Source organism: Centruroides vittatus, unplaced genomic scaffold (genome assembly GCF_030686945.1).
Source record: "Centruroides vittatus isolate TY-2023 unplaced genomic scaffold, ASM3068694v2 scaffold_386, whole genome shotgun sequence".
Taxonomy (NCBI): Eukaryota; Metazoa; Arthropoda; class Arachnida; order Scorpiones; family Buthidae; genus Centruroides; species Centruroides vittatus.
In genome coordinates, this window is record NW_027122706.1 from 8,814,252 (window position 1) to 8,833,350 (window position 19,099).

Consider the following 19,099-nt stretch of genomic DNA (forward strand, 5'->3'; position numbering starts at 1 on the left):
AGGCCTGTGAATGTGAAAAAGCAAATAACATTAAGAATGACTTTAAAATAAAATTCTCATGCTATCTCCCAAAATTTATGGATGTTGAATGTGATAATAACATCTCTTCAATTTCTTTAAAAGTAATGAAAACTTTTTCATAATGCTCTTATTATACAATTTTTTAATTTGAAAATTTTTATATATTTTGTTTGGGTCAATGTCACGACTTGGTGAATTTATAGACACTCGGCAAATAATTCATCAATTTAATCCATAACCTTTACTTATAGTACTTTACATAGTGCGGAAGGTGCCGGACAGATGTCCACCAGATACAACATGTATTTATTATGTAACAGACTGAAGAGGGGCGAAAACCCAAAATACATCTCTATAAGTAAAGGTTATGGATTAAATTGATGTATTATTTGTCAAGTGTCTATAAATTCACCAAGTTGTGACATTGAACCAAACAAAACAGGAAAAAGAAGACATGGTTTTGACAAAACAAATAAAACAAGATTATATATTTTGTATTAAAATACCTTACCAATTCCTGGATTTATATTTTTGTGGAATTGAATGTAAATCAATAGGGAAATTTATTGTTTGCTTAAAACTGATAAAAATTTTTAATTTTTATTAGTTTTAAGCAATTTCATGAATAAAAATTAAATAATTGATATAAAATGATTTATATTAGAAATTAAAATATCAGTTTATTTTAATTTTAGTAATTGATTTATTTAATTAAATTTACATTTGAAATTTCAGATTCCTGTATATTTCATCCTGGAGTTCCTGTTTTTCATGATGCCTATAAAAGTTGGTCTTGCTGTAATAGAAAAACAACAGACTTTACTGAATTTTTGAATATTAAAGTTAGTAAGTTTATTGTATTTGATAAATCTTGAAAGGACACTTTCATTCTTCTCTAACTGCACTTAACTAATACTTGAACTTCAACACAAAAACCTTTGAATGCAGCCTTTTTTATTCAAATTTTCTAACATTTTTGGCCATTTTGAAAGGCCTTTGATTGTTCTGTTTTTAATGAAGGCCTTTCAAAATGGCCAAAAATGTTAGAAAATTTAAAAAGAAAAAAGCTGGACACTTTATATATTTACAAAATTAAGACAAATCTGTTAAAAATAATTGCTCTTCGTTCACTTTTAGTACCTATAAGCCCACCAGTGGCCAAATAGTACCGTGAACACTGGGAGTTCAGTTGTGGGTTTGCGCCTTGCTCGGACAGGCTGGCCACGTGGAGTTTTCTGGGTTTTCTCCATGTCTGTAATGCCTAAATAGGAGCCAGTTTCCCTTAAAAGGCATCCTCCCCTAGGCAGATTGCCCAAGTGTTGCATTTCCATAACTTAACAAACAAACTTTGTCCCATTATTATTATTATTATGTTGGGTTAAGTTAGATATACTCGGTTAACACCAGTGGCTGTGTACTATGCCGGACCAAAGTGAAGGCATAGTAACCAAAACAGAAATTAAAGAAGTGTATCAGTGTGTGTGTCTGTATTCAGGAACTTTCTCACAATATGACATGTATTCAATATAGTGGCCTTCTGTAGTGTGATGTATGTGTTTCTATTCAATTGTAATGTGCCCAGGCTTTTGTGTAGTGTGTGTGGTATGACACCTGTAGAGGAGAGAACAACAGGTACAATAAGCACCTTATCCATCCTCCACAGATGCCTTATTTCCTGGGCGAGTTCTGTGTACTTGCTAATTTTTTCAGTGCATGCGTTTTGTATATTGTGAGTGTTTGGAATGGATATGTCTATAATGTATGTGATTTTATTGTGTTTGTCAATGAGTGTGATGTCTGGTCTGTTGTGGTAAATTGTTTTATCTGTGATTATGGCTCTGTCGTAGTACATTTTGTGCGTGTTGTTTTCCAATACTGTCTGTGGAATGTATTTGTAATATGGTTCGTGGATGTCTGCTAATTTGTGTTTCTTTGCAAGCTCTTGGTGTATTATATTTGCTACTTGGTTATGTCTGTGTAAATAATCTGTCTGTGCCAAGAGCTTGCAACCAGAGGTGATGTGTTGTATAGTTTCTGGCATGATGTGACATTTTCGGCATGTGTCATTTGTGAGTGTTGCATCTTTGAGTATGTGTTTTCTGTAGTTTTTAGTATTTATGACCTGATCCTGTATGGCAATCATGAATCCTTCCGTCTCCCCAAAGAGGCATCCCCGAGCTAACCAGCTGTTTGACGCAGTTTTGTCAACAAAATCCTGGGCCAGATCGTAAGGATGCCTGCCATGGAGTGCCTTTCGAGCCCACGATTGCTTAATGGTGTCTATGCTTTTTATATGTTGTGTTGTGTCCATATGATGTGAGTGTAAGTTTAATGGTGTGTTATTCGAGTCTGCTAGAGTTACTGCTTTATGTAATTGTGATGTTTCTTGTTTTTTGTAGAAAAACTCTCGCAGTGACTGTATTTGTTTGTAGTGAAGGTTAACTATGTCAATCAGGCCACGTCCGCCATCTTTACGTGGAAGGGTTAATCTTTCTGTGGCAGATTTAGGATGATGTTGTTTATGCTTAGTAAGTGTTGTTCTTGTTTTCATTTGGAGTTGCTCAAGATCTGTGTGAGTCCAATGTATAACTCCAAAAGAATATGTGAGTACTGGGATGACATATGTGTTTATTGCTTTAACTGTGTGTTTTGCATTTAACTGTGTTCTGAGAATAGCATTTAACCTACTTTGGTATTCTTTAATTAATCTTTGCTTTATTTGTGCATGTTCTGTTAGTTTGGCCTGTTGGAATCCTAAATACTTGTAGAACTCGCCCTCTTCCATGGATTCAATAACGTCTCCATTTCCAAGTGCAAAATCTTCTTTCTTCAGGATTCCTTTTTCTATGTGAAGTGTTTTGCATTTATCTAGGCCAAATTCCATTTGTATGTCCTTGGTGTATGAATGTGTGATTTGTAGGAGTTGATGAAGTTGTTTTTGTGTGGATGCATAAAGTTTTATGTCATCCATGTACATGAGATGTGACAATGTAGACTGTGTTGTTTTTTTGTGTCTAATATTGTAACCATATTGCGTGTTGTTTAACATGTTGGATAATGGGTTCAGGGCTAAGCAGAACCAGAGAGGACTCAAGGAATCTCCTTGAAAAATTCCTCGCCTAATAAAAATTTGGTTTGTTTGTATGGAAGTGTTACTAACCCTGAGATGTAGTGTTGTTCTCCAGTGCTGCATAGTGTTTTGAAAGAATGCAATGAGTGATGGATGTATTTTGTACATGTGTAGGATATGTAGCAGCCAACTGTGTGGAACACTGTCAAATGCTTTTCTGTAGTCTATATATGCCATGTGTATGTTTCTGTGTTGTCTGTGTGCTTGCCGTAGAATGACTGAATCTATGAGTAACTGTTCTTTGCATCCCCTGTGGTTTCTACGACAACCTTTTTGTTGTTCTGTTAGAATGTCGTGTTCTTCAACATGTTTGTATATTTTGTTTGCAATACAGGATGTCAATAATTTGTAGAGTGTTGGAAGACATGTAATTGGTCTGTATTGTGTGGGGTCTGTGGTATTGTTGTTTTTAGGTTTCATGTAGGTGATGCCCTGAGTAAGAAAATTTGGCATGTCTTGTGGATTGATGATGATGTGTGTTAGATGTTTAGCTAGTTCCTGGTGCAGTGATGTAAACTTTTTGTACCAGAAATTGTGAATGTTGTCTACACCAGGTGTCTTCCAGTTGTGTGTTCTGTTAACAGTGTATTGGAAATCATGTATGTTTATTTCAACACAGGGCATAGTTGGTATGTTGTGCAAGTTTCTGTTCTCCTCCTCGATCCAGCCTGCATCAGCATTGTGCGTGACAGCACTGGACCAAAGAGAAGACCAATATGTTGTAAGTTCTTCTTCTGCTGGTGTGCCACTGTGCTGTGTATCAGTGTTTGCTTTGTTATTAATTTGTCTGTAAAAGAGTTTTTCATTGTTTGTAAATAATTTATTTTGTTGTTTTCGTAGTGTACATGTTTTGTATCGTTTGAGTCTACGTGCTTTGGCAGCAAGTTTTTGTTTTAGTGTATCAATGTATTCTGTAATGCGTGTGTTGTGATGTTCATGTTTTGTGTGTGTTTTTATTTTCTTGAAAATGTTTTTGAGCTGTTTCCTTAATTTGGGTGTTATGTTGTTTTTAGTGTATTGTGTCAGCCTGCCTAATTGCTGTCTAATGTCATTTATTTGTGTTTCTATTCTTCTCTGCCAGGCAGGCTTGTGATAGAATTGTTGTTTTCTGTGTATTTGTCTGTGATTGTACTTTCAGTCCATGGTGTGTCACTACTGTGACTGCCCCAGCATAAACTAATGTATGAATGTCTGCGAGTGTAGAAATTGAATGAATGTAGTGTGGTAGTAAGTGAGTGTTTACATAATTTAGTGTTTTTCCTACTTCCTTTGACGTGTTGATTTTTGGTATTCGTGGTCGTTGTGTGGGATCTGTACCTGTATATTTAGTGAGTGTTTCCTGAAATATAAGTGAGAGCGTATTAACTAAATCCAAGTCTATGTTATCAGTGATGGATGAGGAAGTGTCTGTAGTATCATTAGTGGTAATTGTTGTATGTGTGTTATTATCAATGCTTGTTGCTGGATTATCCTGACAGGTTACATGATCTTCATTAATGTTAGATGTTTCTGTCTGTTGATGTATTTGATCAGCAACCTGTTGTTTGATAAGTTCAAGTGTTGTTTGTGGAATAAGGTTGTTGTGTATAATTGTTCTTTTTTGATCAACAACCCTTTGTTCGGTGACAGTGAGATGAGGATACTGTTGTGTGAATCTATGGTGTAGTTGTTGTCTGTATGCTGTCATGTTTGTTTCGAGTTCTGTGATGGTGTAATAAGTACGGATGATAAACTCGTTCATTTCTACTGTCCATTTCATCCGTTGGCGTGGTTTTCCAGCCTTTGTGGTCTGTGAATGCATTGCCACAGAAACACCAAGGCTGGGTTGGTTCCTCACATCTGTTGAGGGCATTGCAGTAGCCATGCTTGGGTCGGTGCTGCTTTCGCCACCGGTAACCAAGGGAGACTGTGACCTATTTTTCGAACGTGAGCCTCTGCCTAACCCACGAACGCGGACCTTGTTAACCCGGGCGACGTCCGAGCCGGTATCACACTTTGATCTAGTTATTACCATGATGAATATCTCCACAGAATGTGGGCGTGGTCACTCTTAGCTTCATTTCTCCCCATAGACCTTACTGGCATGGGTGTCCCTACCAGGAGCTTATGCTCCAGCCTGCATTGCCCTATGGATCAGTAAAATTACTGGGCTCTCCCACCACGACCAGGTGGTGACCACGGGAGAGTTATTATTATTATGTTGGGTTAAGTTAGATATACTCGGTTAACATCGGTGGCTAAGTACTATGCCGGACCAAAGTCAAGGCATAGTAACCAAAACAGAAATTAAAGAAGTGTATCAGTGTGTGTGTCTGTATTCAGGAATTTTCTCACAATATGACATGTATTCAATATAGTGGCCTTCTGTAGAGTGATGTATGTGTTTCTATTCAATTCTAATGTGCCCAGGCTTTTGTGTAGTGTGTGTGGTATGACACCTGTAGAGGAGAGAACTACAGGTACAATAAGCACCCCATCCATCCTCCACAGATGCCTTATTTCCTGGGTGAGTTCTGTGTACTTGCTAATTTTTTCAGTGCATGCGTTTTGTATATTGTGAGTGTTTGGAATGGATATGTCTATAATGTATGTGATTTTATTGTGTTTGTCAATGAGTGTGATGTCTGGTCTGTTGTGGTAAATTGTTTTATCTGTGATTATGGCTCTGTCGTAGTACATTTTGTGCGTGTTGTTTTCCAATACTGTCTGTGGAATGTATTTGTAGTATGGTTTGTGGATGTCTACTAATTTGTGTTTCTTTGCAAGCTCTTGGTGTATTATATTTGCTACTTGATTACGTCTGTGTAAATAATCTGTCTGTGCCAAGAGCTTGCAACCAGAGGTGATGTGTTGTATAGTTTCTGACATAATGTGACATTTTCTGCATGTGTCATTTGTGAGTGTTGTATCTTTGAGTATGTGTTTTCTGTAGTTTTTAGTATTTATGACCTGATCCTGTATGGCAATCATGAATCCTTCCGTCTCCCCAAAGAGGCATCCCCGAGCTAACCAGCTGTTTGACGCAGTTTTGTCAACAAAATCCTGGGCCAGATCGTAAGGATGCCTGCCATGGAGTGCCTTTCGAGCCCACGATTGCTTAATGGTGTCTATGCTTTTTATATGTTGTGTTGTGTCCATGTGATGTGAGTGTAAGTTTAATGGTGTGTTATTTGAGTCTGCTAGAGTTACTGCTTTATGTAATTGTGATGTTTCTTGTTTTTTGTAGAAAAACTCTCGCAGTGACTGTATTTGTTTGTAGTGAAGGTTAACTATGTCAATCAGGCCACGTCCGCCATCTTTACGTGGAAGGGTTAATCTTTCTGTGGCGGATTTAGGATGATGTTGTTTATGCTTAGTAAGTGTTGTTCTTGTTTTCCTTTGGAGTTGCTCAAGATCAGTGTGAGTCCAATGTATAACTCCAAAAGAATATGTGAGTACTGGGATGACATATGTGTTTATTGCTTTAACTGTGTGTTTTGCATTTAATTGTGTTCTGAGAATAGCATTTAACCTACTTTGGTATTCTTTAATTAATCTTTGCTTTATTTGTGTATGTTCTGTTAGTTTGGCCTGTTGGAATCCTAAATACTTGTAGAACTCGCCCTCTTCCATGGATTCAATAATGTCTCCATTTCCAAGTGCAAAATCTTCTTTCTTCAGGATTCCTTTTTCTATGTGAAGTGTTTTGCATTTATCTAGGCCAAATTCCATTTGTATGTCCTTGGTGTATGAATGTGTGATTTGTAGGAGTTGATGAAGTTGTTTTTGTGTGGATGCATAAAGTTTTATGTCATCCATGTACATGAGATGTGACAGTGTAAACTGTGTTGTTTTTTTGTGTCTGATATTGTAACCATATTGCGTGTTGTTTAACCCTTTCCCTGCCGTTTGCCACGCCCCCTTATTTTGTAAAACGGCCAAGGTCAAAATAGGTAAATCAGGCAATATTATTTTAAAAATTTACCAAAAATTAAATTATTATTTGATTCATATGAAAAAAATCACATATATTTATCAATGTAGTTAGTTTTAAATACGACATTTTTCAATAAAGTTTGTTTGAAAAATTTATGTGAAAAAAAAAATAATATATGATAATTGACATTCAAACTTGAAAATTTGTTACTTTTTGTCAAAATTAACATTGTCTGGTTACTTTATTCTTATTCTCACTGAGCCAGAATGACGTAGAATATTGTTCTGTACAATTTGATATTACATTTATGCACGTACGTTTATTCGTTGTAAAATTATCGCACATTATATCAAACATTTGTTTGAAATCTGAACTTTATTCTGCTTTCATTTAATATAATTAACTAATATACTTTATTCATTTCATATCAAACAAGACTATATATTTTTGTTATAAACATATGATTACCAATAGCAATAGATGTAACATTTGCTAATATTTTAGATTTAAAAAAAAATTAAAAATTAAAAAAAATATATAAAATATCAGAACTGAAGGTCATAACTTAAATATTTACGATATATTAACATATTATAGCTGAATAAACTTATTATAGCATAAATCAACTTATTATAGTAATATTATTGCATGAATATGCTAAAAATAAAATAAAAAATTATCAGAAAATGAAAAATTAAGAAAAAATAACCAATAATTAAAATTTTTTAAGTCGACAAAACACCACCTGGACAAAAATGTGTAGAATGAACGATAAACAAGACGATGCCGTCAAGTGCTGACATCTATTGTCGATAAATTTTATAAAAATCGATTGTTAACAGGGTAACGATCAATCGGTACCCTGGCCGTTTTGCTAAACGAATAGGGTAACGATAGATCGGTACCCTGGCCGGGAAAGGGTTAACATGTTGGATAATGGGTTCAGGGCTAAGCAGAACCAGAGAGGACTCAAGGAATCTCCTTGAAATATTCCTCGCCTAATAAAAATTTGGTTTGTTTGTATGGAAGTGTTATGGGCCCTGAGATGTAGTGTTGTTCTCCAGTGCTGCATAGTGTTTTGAAAGAATGCAATGAGTGATGGATGTATTTTGTACATGTGTAGGATATGTAGCAGCCAACTGTGTGGAACACTGTCAAATGCTTTTCTGTAGTCTATATATGCCATGTGTATGTTTCTGTGTTGACTGTGTGCTTGCCGTAGAATGACTGAATCTATGAGTAACTGTTCTTTGCATCCCCTGTGGTTTCTACGACAACCTTTTTGTTGTTCTGTTAGAATGTCGTGTTCTTCAACATGTTTGTATATTTTGTTTGCAATACAGGATGTCAATACTTTGTAGAGTGTTGGAAGACATGTAATTGGTCTGTATTGTGTGGGGTCTGTGGTATTGTTGTTTTTAGGTTTCATGTAGGTGATGCCCTGAGTAAGAAAATTTGGCATGTCTTGTGGATTGATGATGATGTGTGTTAGATGTTTAGCTAGTTCCTGGTGCAGTGATGTGAACTTTTTGTACCAGAAATTGTGAATGTTGTCTACACCAGGTGTCTTCCAGTTGTGTGTTCTGTTAACAGTGTATTGGAAATCATGTATGTTTATTTCAACACAGGGCATAGTTGGTATGTTGTGCAATTTCTGTTCTCCTCCTCGATCCAGCCTGCATCAGCATTGTGCGTGACAGCACTGGACCAAAGAGAAGACCAATATGTTGTGAGTTCTTCTTCTGTTGGTGTGCCACTGTGCTGTGTATCAGTGTTTGCTTTGTTATTAATTTGTCTGTAAAAGAGTTTTTCATTGTTTGTAAATAATTTATTTTGTTGTTTTCGTAATGTACATGTTTTGTATCGTTTGAGTCTACGTGCTTTGGCAGCAAGTTTTTGTTTTAGTGTATCAATGTATTCTGTAATGCGTGTGTTGTGATGTTCATGTTTTGTGTGTGTTTTTATTTTCTTGAAAATGTTTTTGAGCTGTTTCCTTAATTTGGGTGTTATGTTGTTTTTAGTGTATTGTGTCAGCCTGCCTAATTGCTGTCTAATGTCATTTATTTGTATTTCTATTCTTCTCTGCCAGGCAGGCTTGTGATAGAATTTTGTTTTCTGTGTGTTTGTCTGTGATTGTACTTTCAGCCCATGGTGTGTCACTACTGTGACTGCTCCAGCATAAACTAATGTATGAATGTCTGCGAGTGTAGAAATTGAATGAATGTAGTGTGGTAGTAAGTGAGTGTTTACATAATTTAGTGTTTTTCCTACTTCCTTTGACGTGTTGATTTTTGGTATTCGTGGTCGTTGTGTGGGATCTGTACCTGTATATTTAGTGAGTGTTTCCTGAAATATAAGTGAGAGCGTATTAACTAAATCCAAGTCTATGTTATCAGTGATGGATGAGGAAGTGTCTGTAGTATCATTAGTGGTAATTGTTGTATGTGTGTTATTATCAATGCTTGTTGCTGGATTATCCTGACAGGTTACATGATCTTCATTAATGTTAGATGTTTCTGTCTGTTGATGTATTTGATCAGCAACCTGTTGTTTGATAAGTTCAAGTGTTGTTTGTGGAATAAGGTTGTTGTGTATAATTGTTCTTTTTTGATCAACAACCCTTTGTTCGGTGACAGTGAGATGAGGATACTGTTGTGTGAATCTATGGTGTAGTTGTTGTCTGTATGCTGTCATGTTTGTTTCGAGTTCTGTGATGGTGTAATAAGTACGGATGATAAACTCGTTCATTTCTACTGTCCATTTCATCCGTTGGCGTGGTTTTCCAGCCTTTGTGGTCTGTGGATGCATTGCCACAGAAACACCAAGGCTGGGTTGGTTCCTCACATCTGTTGAGGGCATTGCAGTAGCCATGCTTGGGTCGGTGCTGCTTTCGCCACCGGTAACCAAGGGAGACTGTGACCTATTTTTCGAACGTGAGCCTCTGCCTAACCCACGAACGCGGACCTTGTTAACCCGGGCGACGTCCGAGCCGGTATCACACTTTGATCTAGTTATTACCATGATGAATATCTCCACAGAATGTGGGCGTGGTCACTCTTAGCTTCATTTCTCCCCATAGACCTTACTGGCATGGGTGTCCCTACCAGGAGCTTATGCTCCAGCCTGCATTGCCCTATGGATCAGTAAAATTACTGGGCTCTCCCACCACGACCAGGTGGTGACCACGGGAGAGTTATTATTATTATGTTGGGTTAAGTTAGATATACTCGGTTAACATCGGTGGCTAAGTACTATGCCGGACCAAAGTCAAGGCATAGTAACCAAAACAGAAATTAAAGAAGTGTATCAGTGTGTGTGTCTGTATTCAGGAATTTTCTCACAATATGACATGTATTCAATATAGTGGCCTTCTGTAGAGTGATGTATGTGTTTCTATTCAATTCTAATGTGCCCAGGCTTTTGTGTAGTGTGTGTGGTATGACACCTGTAGAGGAGAGAACTACAGGTACAATAAGCACCCCATCCATCCTCCACAGATGGCTTATTTCCTGGGTGAGTTCTGTGTACTTGCTAATTTTTTCAGTGCATGCGTTTTGTATATTGTGAGTGTTTGGAATGGATATGTCTATAATGTATGTGATTTTATTGTGTTTGTCAATGAGTGTGATGTCTGGTCTGTTGTGGTAAATTGTTTTATCTGTGATTATGGCTCTGTCGTAGTACATTTTGTGCGTGTTGTTTTCCAATACTGTCTGTGGAATGTATTTGTAGTATGGTTTGTGGATGTCTACTAATTTGTGTTTCTTTGCAAGCTCTTGGTGTATTATATTTGCTACTTGATTACGTCTGTGTAAATAATCTGTCTGTGCCAAGAGCTTGCAACCAGAGGTGATGTGTTGTATAGTTTCTGACATAATGTGACATTTTCTGCATGTGTCATTTGTGAGTGTTGTATCTTTGAGTATGTGTTTTCTGTAGTTTTTAGTATTTATGACCTGATCCTGTATGGCAATCATGAATCCTTCCGTCTCCCCAAAGAGGCATCCCCGAGCTAACCAGCTGTTTGACGCAGTTTTGTCAACAAAATCCTGGGCCAGATCGTAAGGATGCCTGCCATGGAGTGCCTTTCGAGCCCACGATTGCTTAATGGTGTCTATGCTTTTTATATGTTGTGTTGTGTCCATGTGATGTGAGTGTAAGTTTAATGGTGTGTTATTTGAGTCTGCTAGAGTTACTGCTTTATGTAATTGTGATGTTTCTTGTTTTTTGTAGAAAAACTCTCGCAGTGACTGTATTTGTTTGTAGTGAAGGTTAACTATGTCAATCAGGCCACGTCCGCCATCTTTACGTGGAAGGGTTAATCTTTCTGTGGCGGATTTAGGATGATGTTGTTTATGCTTAGTAAGTGTTGTTCTTGTTTTCCTTTGGAGTTGCTCAAGATCAGTGTGAGTCCAATGTATAACTCCAAAAGAATATGTGAGTACTGGGATGACATATGTGTTTATTGCTTTAACTGTGTGTTTTGCATTTAATTGTGTTCTGAGAATAGCATTTAACCTACTTTGGTATTCTTTAATTAATCTTTGCTTTATTTGTGTATGTTCTGTTAGTTTGGCCTGTTGGAATCCTAAATACTTGTAGAACTCGCCCTCTTCCATGGATTCAATAATGTCTCCATTTCCAAGTGCAAAATCTTCTTTCTTCAGGATTCCTTTTTCTATGTGAAGTGTTTTGCATTTATCTAGGCCAAATTCCATTTGTATGTCCTTGGTGTATGAATGTGTGATTTGTAGGAGTTGATGAAGTTGTTTTTGTGTGGATGCATAAAGTTTTATGTCATCCATGTACATGAGATGTGACAGTGTAAACTGTGTTGTTTTTTTGTGTCTGATATTGTAACCATATTGCGTGTTGTTTAACCCTTTCCCTGCCGTTTGCCACGCCCCCTTATTTTGTAAAACGGCCAAGGTCAAAATAGGTAAATCAGGCAATATTATTTTAAAAATTTACCAAAAATTAAATTATTATTTGATTCATATGAAAAAAATCACATATATTTATCAATGTAGTTAGTTTTAAATACGACATTTTTCAATAAAGTTTGTTTGAAAAATTTATGTGAAAAAAAAAATAATATATGATAATTGACATTCAAACTTGAAAATTTGTTACTTTTTGTCAAAATTAACATTGTCTGGTTACTTTATTCTTATTCTCACTGAGCCAGAATGACGTAGAATATTGTTCTGTACAATTTGATATTACATTTATGCACGTACGTTTATTCGTTGTAAAATTATCGCACATTATATCAAACATTTGTTTGAAATCTGAACTTTATTCTGCTTTCATTTAATATAATTAACTAATATACTTTATTCATTTCATATCAAACAAGACTATATATTTTTGTTATAAACATATGATTACCAATAGCAATAGATGTAACATTTGCTAATATTTTAGATTTAAAAAAAAATTAAAAATTAAAAAAAATATATAAAATATCAGAACTGAAGGTCATAACTTAAATATTTACGATATATTAACATATTATAGCTGAATAAACTTATTATAGCATAAATCAACTTATTATAGTAATATTATTGCATGAATATGCTAAAAATAAAATAAAAAATTATCAGAAAATGAAAAATTAAGAAAAAATAACCAATAATTAAAATTTTTTAAGTCGACAAAACACCACCTGGACAAAAATGTGTAGAATGAACGATAAACAAGACGATGCCGTCAAGTGCTGACATCTATTGTCGATAAATTTTATAAAAATCGATTGTTAACAGGGTAACGATCAATCGGTACCCTGGCCGTTTTGCTAAACGAATAGGGTAACGATAGATCGGTACCCTGGCCGGGAAAGGGTTAACATGTTGGATAATGGGTTCAGGGCTAAGCAGAACCAGAGAGGACTCAAGGAATCTCCTTGAAATATTCCTCGCCTAATAAAAATTTGGTTTGTTTGTATGGAAGTGTTATGGGCCCTGAGATGTAGTGTTGTTCTCCAGTGCTGCATAGTGTTTTGAAAGAATGCAATGAGTGATGGATGTATTTTGTACATGTGTAGGATATGTAGCAGCCAACTGTGTGGAACACTGTCAAATGCTTTTCTGTAGTCTATATATGCCATGTGTATGTTTCTGTGTTGACTGTGTGCTTGCCGTAGAATGACTGAATCTATGAGTAACTGTTCTTTGCATCCCCTGTGGTTTCTACGACAACCTTTTTGTTGTTCTGTTAGAATGTCGTGTTCTTCAACATGTTTGTATATTTTGTTTGCAATACAGGATGTCAATACTTTGTAGAGTGTTGGAAGACATGTAATTGGTCTGTATTGTGTGGGGTCTGTGGTATTGTTGTTTTTAGGTTTCATGTAGGTGATGCCCTGAGTAAGAAAATTTGGCATGTCTTGTGGATTGATGATGATGTGTGTTAGATGTTTAGCTAGTTCCTGGTGCAGTGATGTGAACTTTTTGTACCAGAAATTGTGAATGTTGTCTACACCAGGTGTCTTCCAGTTGTGTGTTCTGTTAACAGTGTATTGGAAATCATGTATGTTTATTTCAACACAGGGCATAGTTGGTATGTTGTGCAATTTCTGTTCTCCTCCTCGATCCAGCCTGCATCAGCATTGTGCGTGACAGCACTGGACCAAAGAGAAGACCAATATGTTGTGAGTTCTTCTTCTGTTGGTGTGCCACTGTGCTGTGTATCAGTGTTTGCTTTGTTATTAATTTGTCTGTAAAAGAGTTTTTCATTGTTTGTAAATAATTTATTTTGTTGTTTTCGTAATGTACATGTTTTGTATCGTTTGAGTCTACGTGCTTTGGCAGCAAGTTTTTGTTTTAGTGTATCAATGTATTCTGTAATGCGTGTGTTGTGATGTTCATGTTTTGTGTGTGTTTTTATTTTCTTGAAAATGTTTTTGAGCTGTTTCCTTAATTTGGGTGTTATGTTGTTTTTAGTGTATTGTGTCAGCCTGCCTAATTGCTGTCTAATGTCATTTATTTGTATTTCTATTCTTCTCTGCCAGGCAGGCTTGTGATAGAATTTTGTTTTCTGTGTGTTTGTCTGTGATTGTACTTTCAGCCCATGGTGTGTCACTACTGTGACTGCTCCAGCATAAACTAATGTATGAATGTCTGCGAGTGTAGAAATTGAATGAATGTAGTGTGGTAGTAAGTGAGTGTTTACATAATTTAGTGTTTTTCCTACTTCCTTTGACGTGTTGATTTTTGGTATTCGTGGTCGTTGTGTGGGATCTGTACCTGTATATTTAGTGAGTGTTTCCTGAAATATAAGTGAGAGCGTATTAACTAAATCCATGTCTATGTTATCAGTGATGGATGAGGAAGTGTCTGTAGTATCATTAGTGGTAATTGTTGTATGTGTGTTATTATCAATGCTTGTTGCTGGATTATCCTGACAGGTTACATGATCTTCATTAATGTTAGATGTTTCTGTCTGTTGATGTATTTGATCAGCAACCTGTTGTTTGATAAGTTCAAGTGTTGTTTGTGGAATAAGGTTGTTGTGTATAATTGTTCTTTTTTGATCAACAACCCTTTGTTCGGTGACAGTGAGATGAGGATACTGTTGTGTGAATCTATGGTGTAGTTGTTGTCTGTATGCTGTCATGTTTGTTTCGAGTTCTGTGATGGTGTAATAAGTACGGATGATAAACTCGTTCATTTCTACTGTCCATTTCATCCGTTGGCGTGGTTTTCCAGCCTTTGTGGTCTGTGGATGCATTGCCACAGAAACACCAAGGCTGGGTTGGTTCCTCACATCTGTTGAGGGCATTGCAGTAGCCATGCTTGGGTCGGTGCTGCTTTCGCCACCGGTAACCAAGGGAGACTGTGACCTATTTTTCGAACGTGAGCCTCTGCCTAACCCACGAACGCGGACCTTGTTAACCCGGGCGACGTCCGAGCCGGTATCACACTTTGATCTAGTTATTACCATGATGAATATCTCCACAGAATGTGGGCGTGGTCACTCTTAGCTTCATTTCTCCCCATAGACCTTACTGGCATGGGTGTCCCTACCAGGAGCTTATGCTCCAGCCTGCATTGCCCTATGGATCAGTAAAATTACTGGGCTCTCCCACCACGACCAGGTGGTGACCACGGGAGAGTTATTATTATTATGTTGGGTTAAGTTAGATATACTCGGTTAACATCGGTGGCTAAGTACTATGCCGGACCAAAGTCAAGGCATAGTAACCAAAACAGAAATTAAAGAAGTGTATCAGTGTGTGTGTCTGTATTCAGGAATTTTCTCACAATATGACATGTATTCAATATAGTGGCCTTCTGTAGAGTGATGTATGTGTTTCTATTCAATTCTAATGTGCCCAGGCTTTTGTGTAGTGTGTGTGGTATGACACCTGTAGAGGAGAGAACTACAGGTACAATAAGCACCCCATCCATCCTCCACAGATGGCTTATTTCCTGGGTGAGTTCTGTGTACTTGCTAATTTTTTCAGTGCATGCGTTTTGTATATTGTGAGTGTTTGGAATGGATATGTCTATAATGTATGTGATTTTATTGTGTTTGTCAATGAGTGTGATGTCTGGTCTGTTGTGGTAAATTGTTTTATCTGTGATTATGGCTCTGTCGTAGTACATTTTGTGCGTGTTGTTTTCCAATACTGTCTGTGGAATGTATTTGTAGTATGGTTTGTGGATGTCTACTAATTTGTGTTTCTTTGCAAGCTCTTGGTGTATTATATTTGCTACTTGATTACGTCTGTGTAAATAATCTGTCTGTGCCAAGAGCTTGCAACCAGAGGTGATGTGTTGTATAGTTTCTGACATAATGTGACATTTTCTGCATGTGTCATTTGTGAGTGTTGTATCTTTGAGTATGTGTTTTCTGTAGTTTTTAGTATTTATGACCTGATCCTGTATGGCAATCATGAATCCTTCCGTCTCCCCAAAGAGGCATCCCCGAGCTAACCAGCTGTTTGACGCAGTTTTGTCAACAAAATCCTGGGCCAGATCGTAAGGATGCCTGCCATGGAGTGCCTTTCGAGCCCACGATTGCTTAATGGTGTCTATGCTTTTTATATGTTGTGTTGTGTCCATGTGATGTGAGTGTAAGTTTAATGGTGTGTTATTTGAGTCTGCTAGAGTTACTGCTTTATGTAATTGTGATGTTTCTTGTTTTTTGTAGAAAAACTCTCGCAGTGACTGTATTTGTTTGTAGTGAAGGTTAACTATGTCAATCAGGCCACGTCCGCCATCTTTACGTGGAAGGGTTAATCTTTCTGTGGCGGATTTAGGATGATGTTGTTTATGCTTAGTAAGTGTTGTTCTTGTTTTCCTTTGGAGTTGCTCAAGATCAGTGTGAGTCCAATGTATAACTCCAAAAGAATATGTGAGTACTGGGATGACATATGTGTTTATTGCTTTAACTGTGTGTTTTGCATTTAATTGTGTTCTGAGAATAGCATTTAACCTACTTTGGTATTCTTTAATTAATCTTTGCTTTATTTGTGTATGTTCTGTTAGTTTGGCCTGTTGGAATCCTAAATACTTGTAGAACTCGCCCTCTTCCATGGATTCAATAATGTCTCCATTTCCAAGTGCAAAATCTTCTTTCTTCAGGATTCCTTTTTCTATGTGAAGTGTTTTGCATTTATCTAGGCCAAATTCCATTTGTATGTCCTTGGTGTATGAATGTGTGATTTGTAGGAGTTGATGAAGTTGTTTTTGTGTGGATGCATAAAGTTTTATGTCATCCATGTACATGAGATGTGACAGTGTAAACTGTGTTGTTTTTTTGTGTCTGATATTGTAACCATATTGCGTGTTGTTTAACCCTTTCCCTGCCGTTTGCCACGCCCCCTTATTTTGTAAAACGGCCAAGGTCAAAATAGGTAAATCAGGCAATATTATTTTAAAAATTTACCAAAAATTAAATTATTATTTGATTCATATGAAAAAAATCACATATATTTATCAATGTAGTTAGTTTTAAATACGACATTTTTCAATAAAGTTTGTTTGAAAAATTTATGTGAAAAAAAAAATAATATATGATAATTGACATTCAAACTTGAAAATTTGTTACTTTTTGTCAAAATTAACATTGTCTGGTTACTTTATTCTTATTCTCACTGAGCCAGAATGACGTAGAATATTGTTCTGTACAATTTGATATTACATTTATGCACGTACGTTTATTCGTTGTAAAATTATCGCACATTATATCAAACATTTGTTTGAAATCTGAACTTTATTCTGCTTTCATTTAATATAATTAACTAATATACTTTATTCATTTCATATCAAACAAGACTATATATTTTTGTTATAAACATATGATTACCAATAGCAATAGATGTAACATTTGCTAATATTTTAGATTTAAAAAAAAATTAAAAATTAAAAAAAATATATAAAATATCAGAACTGAAGGTCATAACTTAAATATTTACGATATATTAACATATTATAGCTGAATAAACTTATTATAGCATAAATCAACTTATTATAGTAATATTATTGCATGAATATGCTAAAAATAAAATAAAAAATTATCAGAAAATGAAAAATTAAGAAAAAATAACCAATAATTAAAATTTTTTAAGTCGACAAAACACCACCTGGACAAAAATGTGTAGAATGAACGATAAACAAGACGATGCCGTCAAGTGCTGACATCTATTGTCGATAAATTTTATAAAAATCGATTGTTAACAGGGTAACGATCAATCGGTACCCTGGCCGTTTTGCTAAACGAATAGGGTAACGATAGATCGGTACCCTGGCCGGGAAAGGGTTAACATGTTGGATAATGGGTTCAGGGCTAAGCAGAACCAGAGAGGACTCAAGGAATCTCCTTGAAATATTCCTCGCCTAATAAAAATTTGGTTTGTTTGTATGGAAGTGTTATGGGCCCTGAGATGTAGTGTTGTTCTCCAGTGCTGCATAGTGTTTTGAAAGAATGCAATGAGTGATGGATGTATTTTGTACATGTGTAGGATATGTAGCAGCCAACTGTGTGGAACACTGTCAAATGCTTTTCTGTAGTCTATATATGCCATGTGTATGTTTCTGTGTTGACTGTGTGCTTGCCGTAGAATGACTGAATCTATGAGTAACTGTTCTTTGCATCCCCTGTGGTTTCTACGACAACCTTTTTGTTGTTCTGTTAGAATGTCGTGTTCTTCAACATGTTTGTATATTTTGTTTGCAATACAGGATGTCAATACTTTGTAGAGTGTTGGAAGACATGTAATTGGTCTGTATTGTGTGGGGTCTGTGGTATTGTTGTTTTTAGGTTTCATGTAGGTGATGCCCTGAGTAAGAAAATTTGGCATGTCTTGTGGATTGATGATGATGTGTGTTAGATGTTTAGCTAGTTCCTGGTGCAGTGATGTGAACTTTTTGTACCAGAAATTGTGAATGTTGTCTACACCAGGTGTCTTCCAGTTGTGTGTTCTGTTAACAGTGTATTGGAAATCATGTATGTTTATTTCAACACAGGGCATAGTTGGTATGTTGTGCAATTTCTGTTCTCCTCCTCGATCCAGCCTGCATCAGCATTGTGCGTGACAGCACTGGACCAAAGAGAAGACCAATATGTTGTGAGTTCTTCTTCTGTTGGTGTGCCACTGTGCTGTGTATCAGTGTTTGCTTTGTTATTAATTTGTCTGTAAAAGAGTTTTTCATTGTTTGTAAATAATTTATTTTGTTGTTTTCGTAATGTACATGTTTTGTATCGTTTGAGTCTACGTGCTTTGGCAGCAAGTTTTTGTTTTAGTGTATCAATGTATTCTGTAATGCGTGTGTTGTGATGTTCATGTTTTGTGTGTGTTTTTATTTTCTTGAAAATGTTTTTGAGCTGTTTCCTTAATTTGGGTGTTATGTTGTTTTTAGTGTATTGTGTCAGCCTGCCTAATTGCTGTCTAATGTCATTTATTTGTATTTCTATTCTTCTCGCCAGGCAGGCTTGTGATAGAATTTTGTTTTCTGTGTGTTTGTCTGTGATTGTACTTTCAGCCCATGGTGTGTCACTACTGTGACTGCTCCAGCATAAACTAA

General features: G+C 36.2%; 1 protein-coding gene across 1 annotated transcript in view; it reads left to right on the plus strand.

Annotated features, from left to right (window-relative positions):
* The window catches only part of mora (CHORD-like protein), a 56,867-nt gene that overhangs the window by 6,579 nt on the left and 31,189 nt on the right, over nucleotides 1–19,099 (plus strand). The window contains exon 3 of the mRNA XM_067286850.1: nucleotides 757–863. Within this exon, the coding sequence (XP_067142951.1) occupies nucleotides 757–863 (107 nt within the window). The remainder of the gene's footprint in view (nucleotides 1–756; nucleotides 864–19,099) is intronic.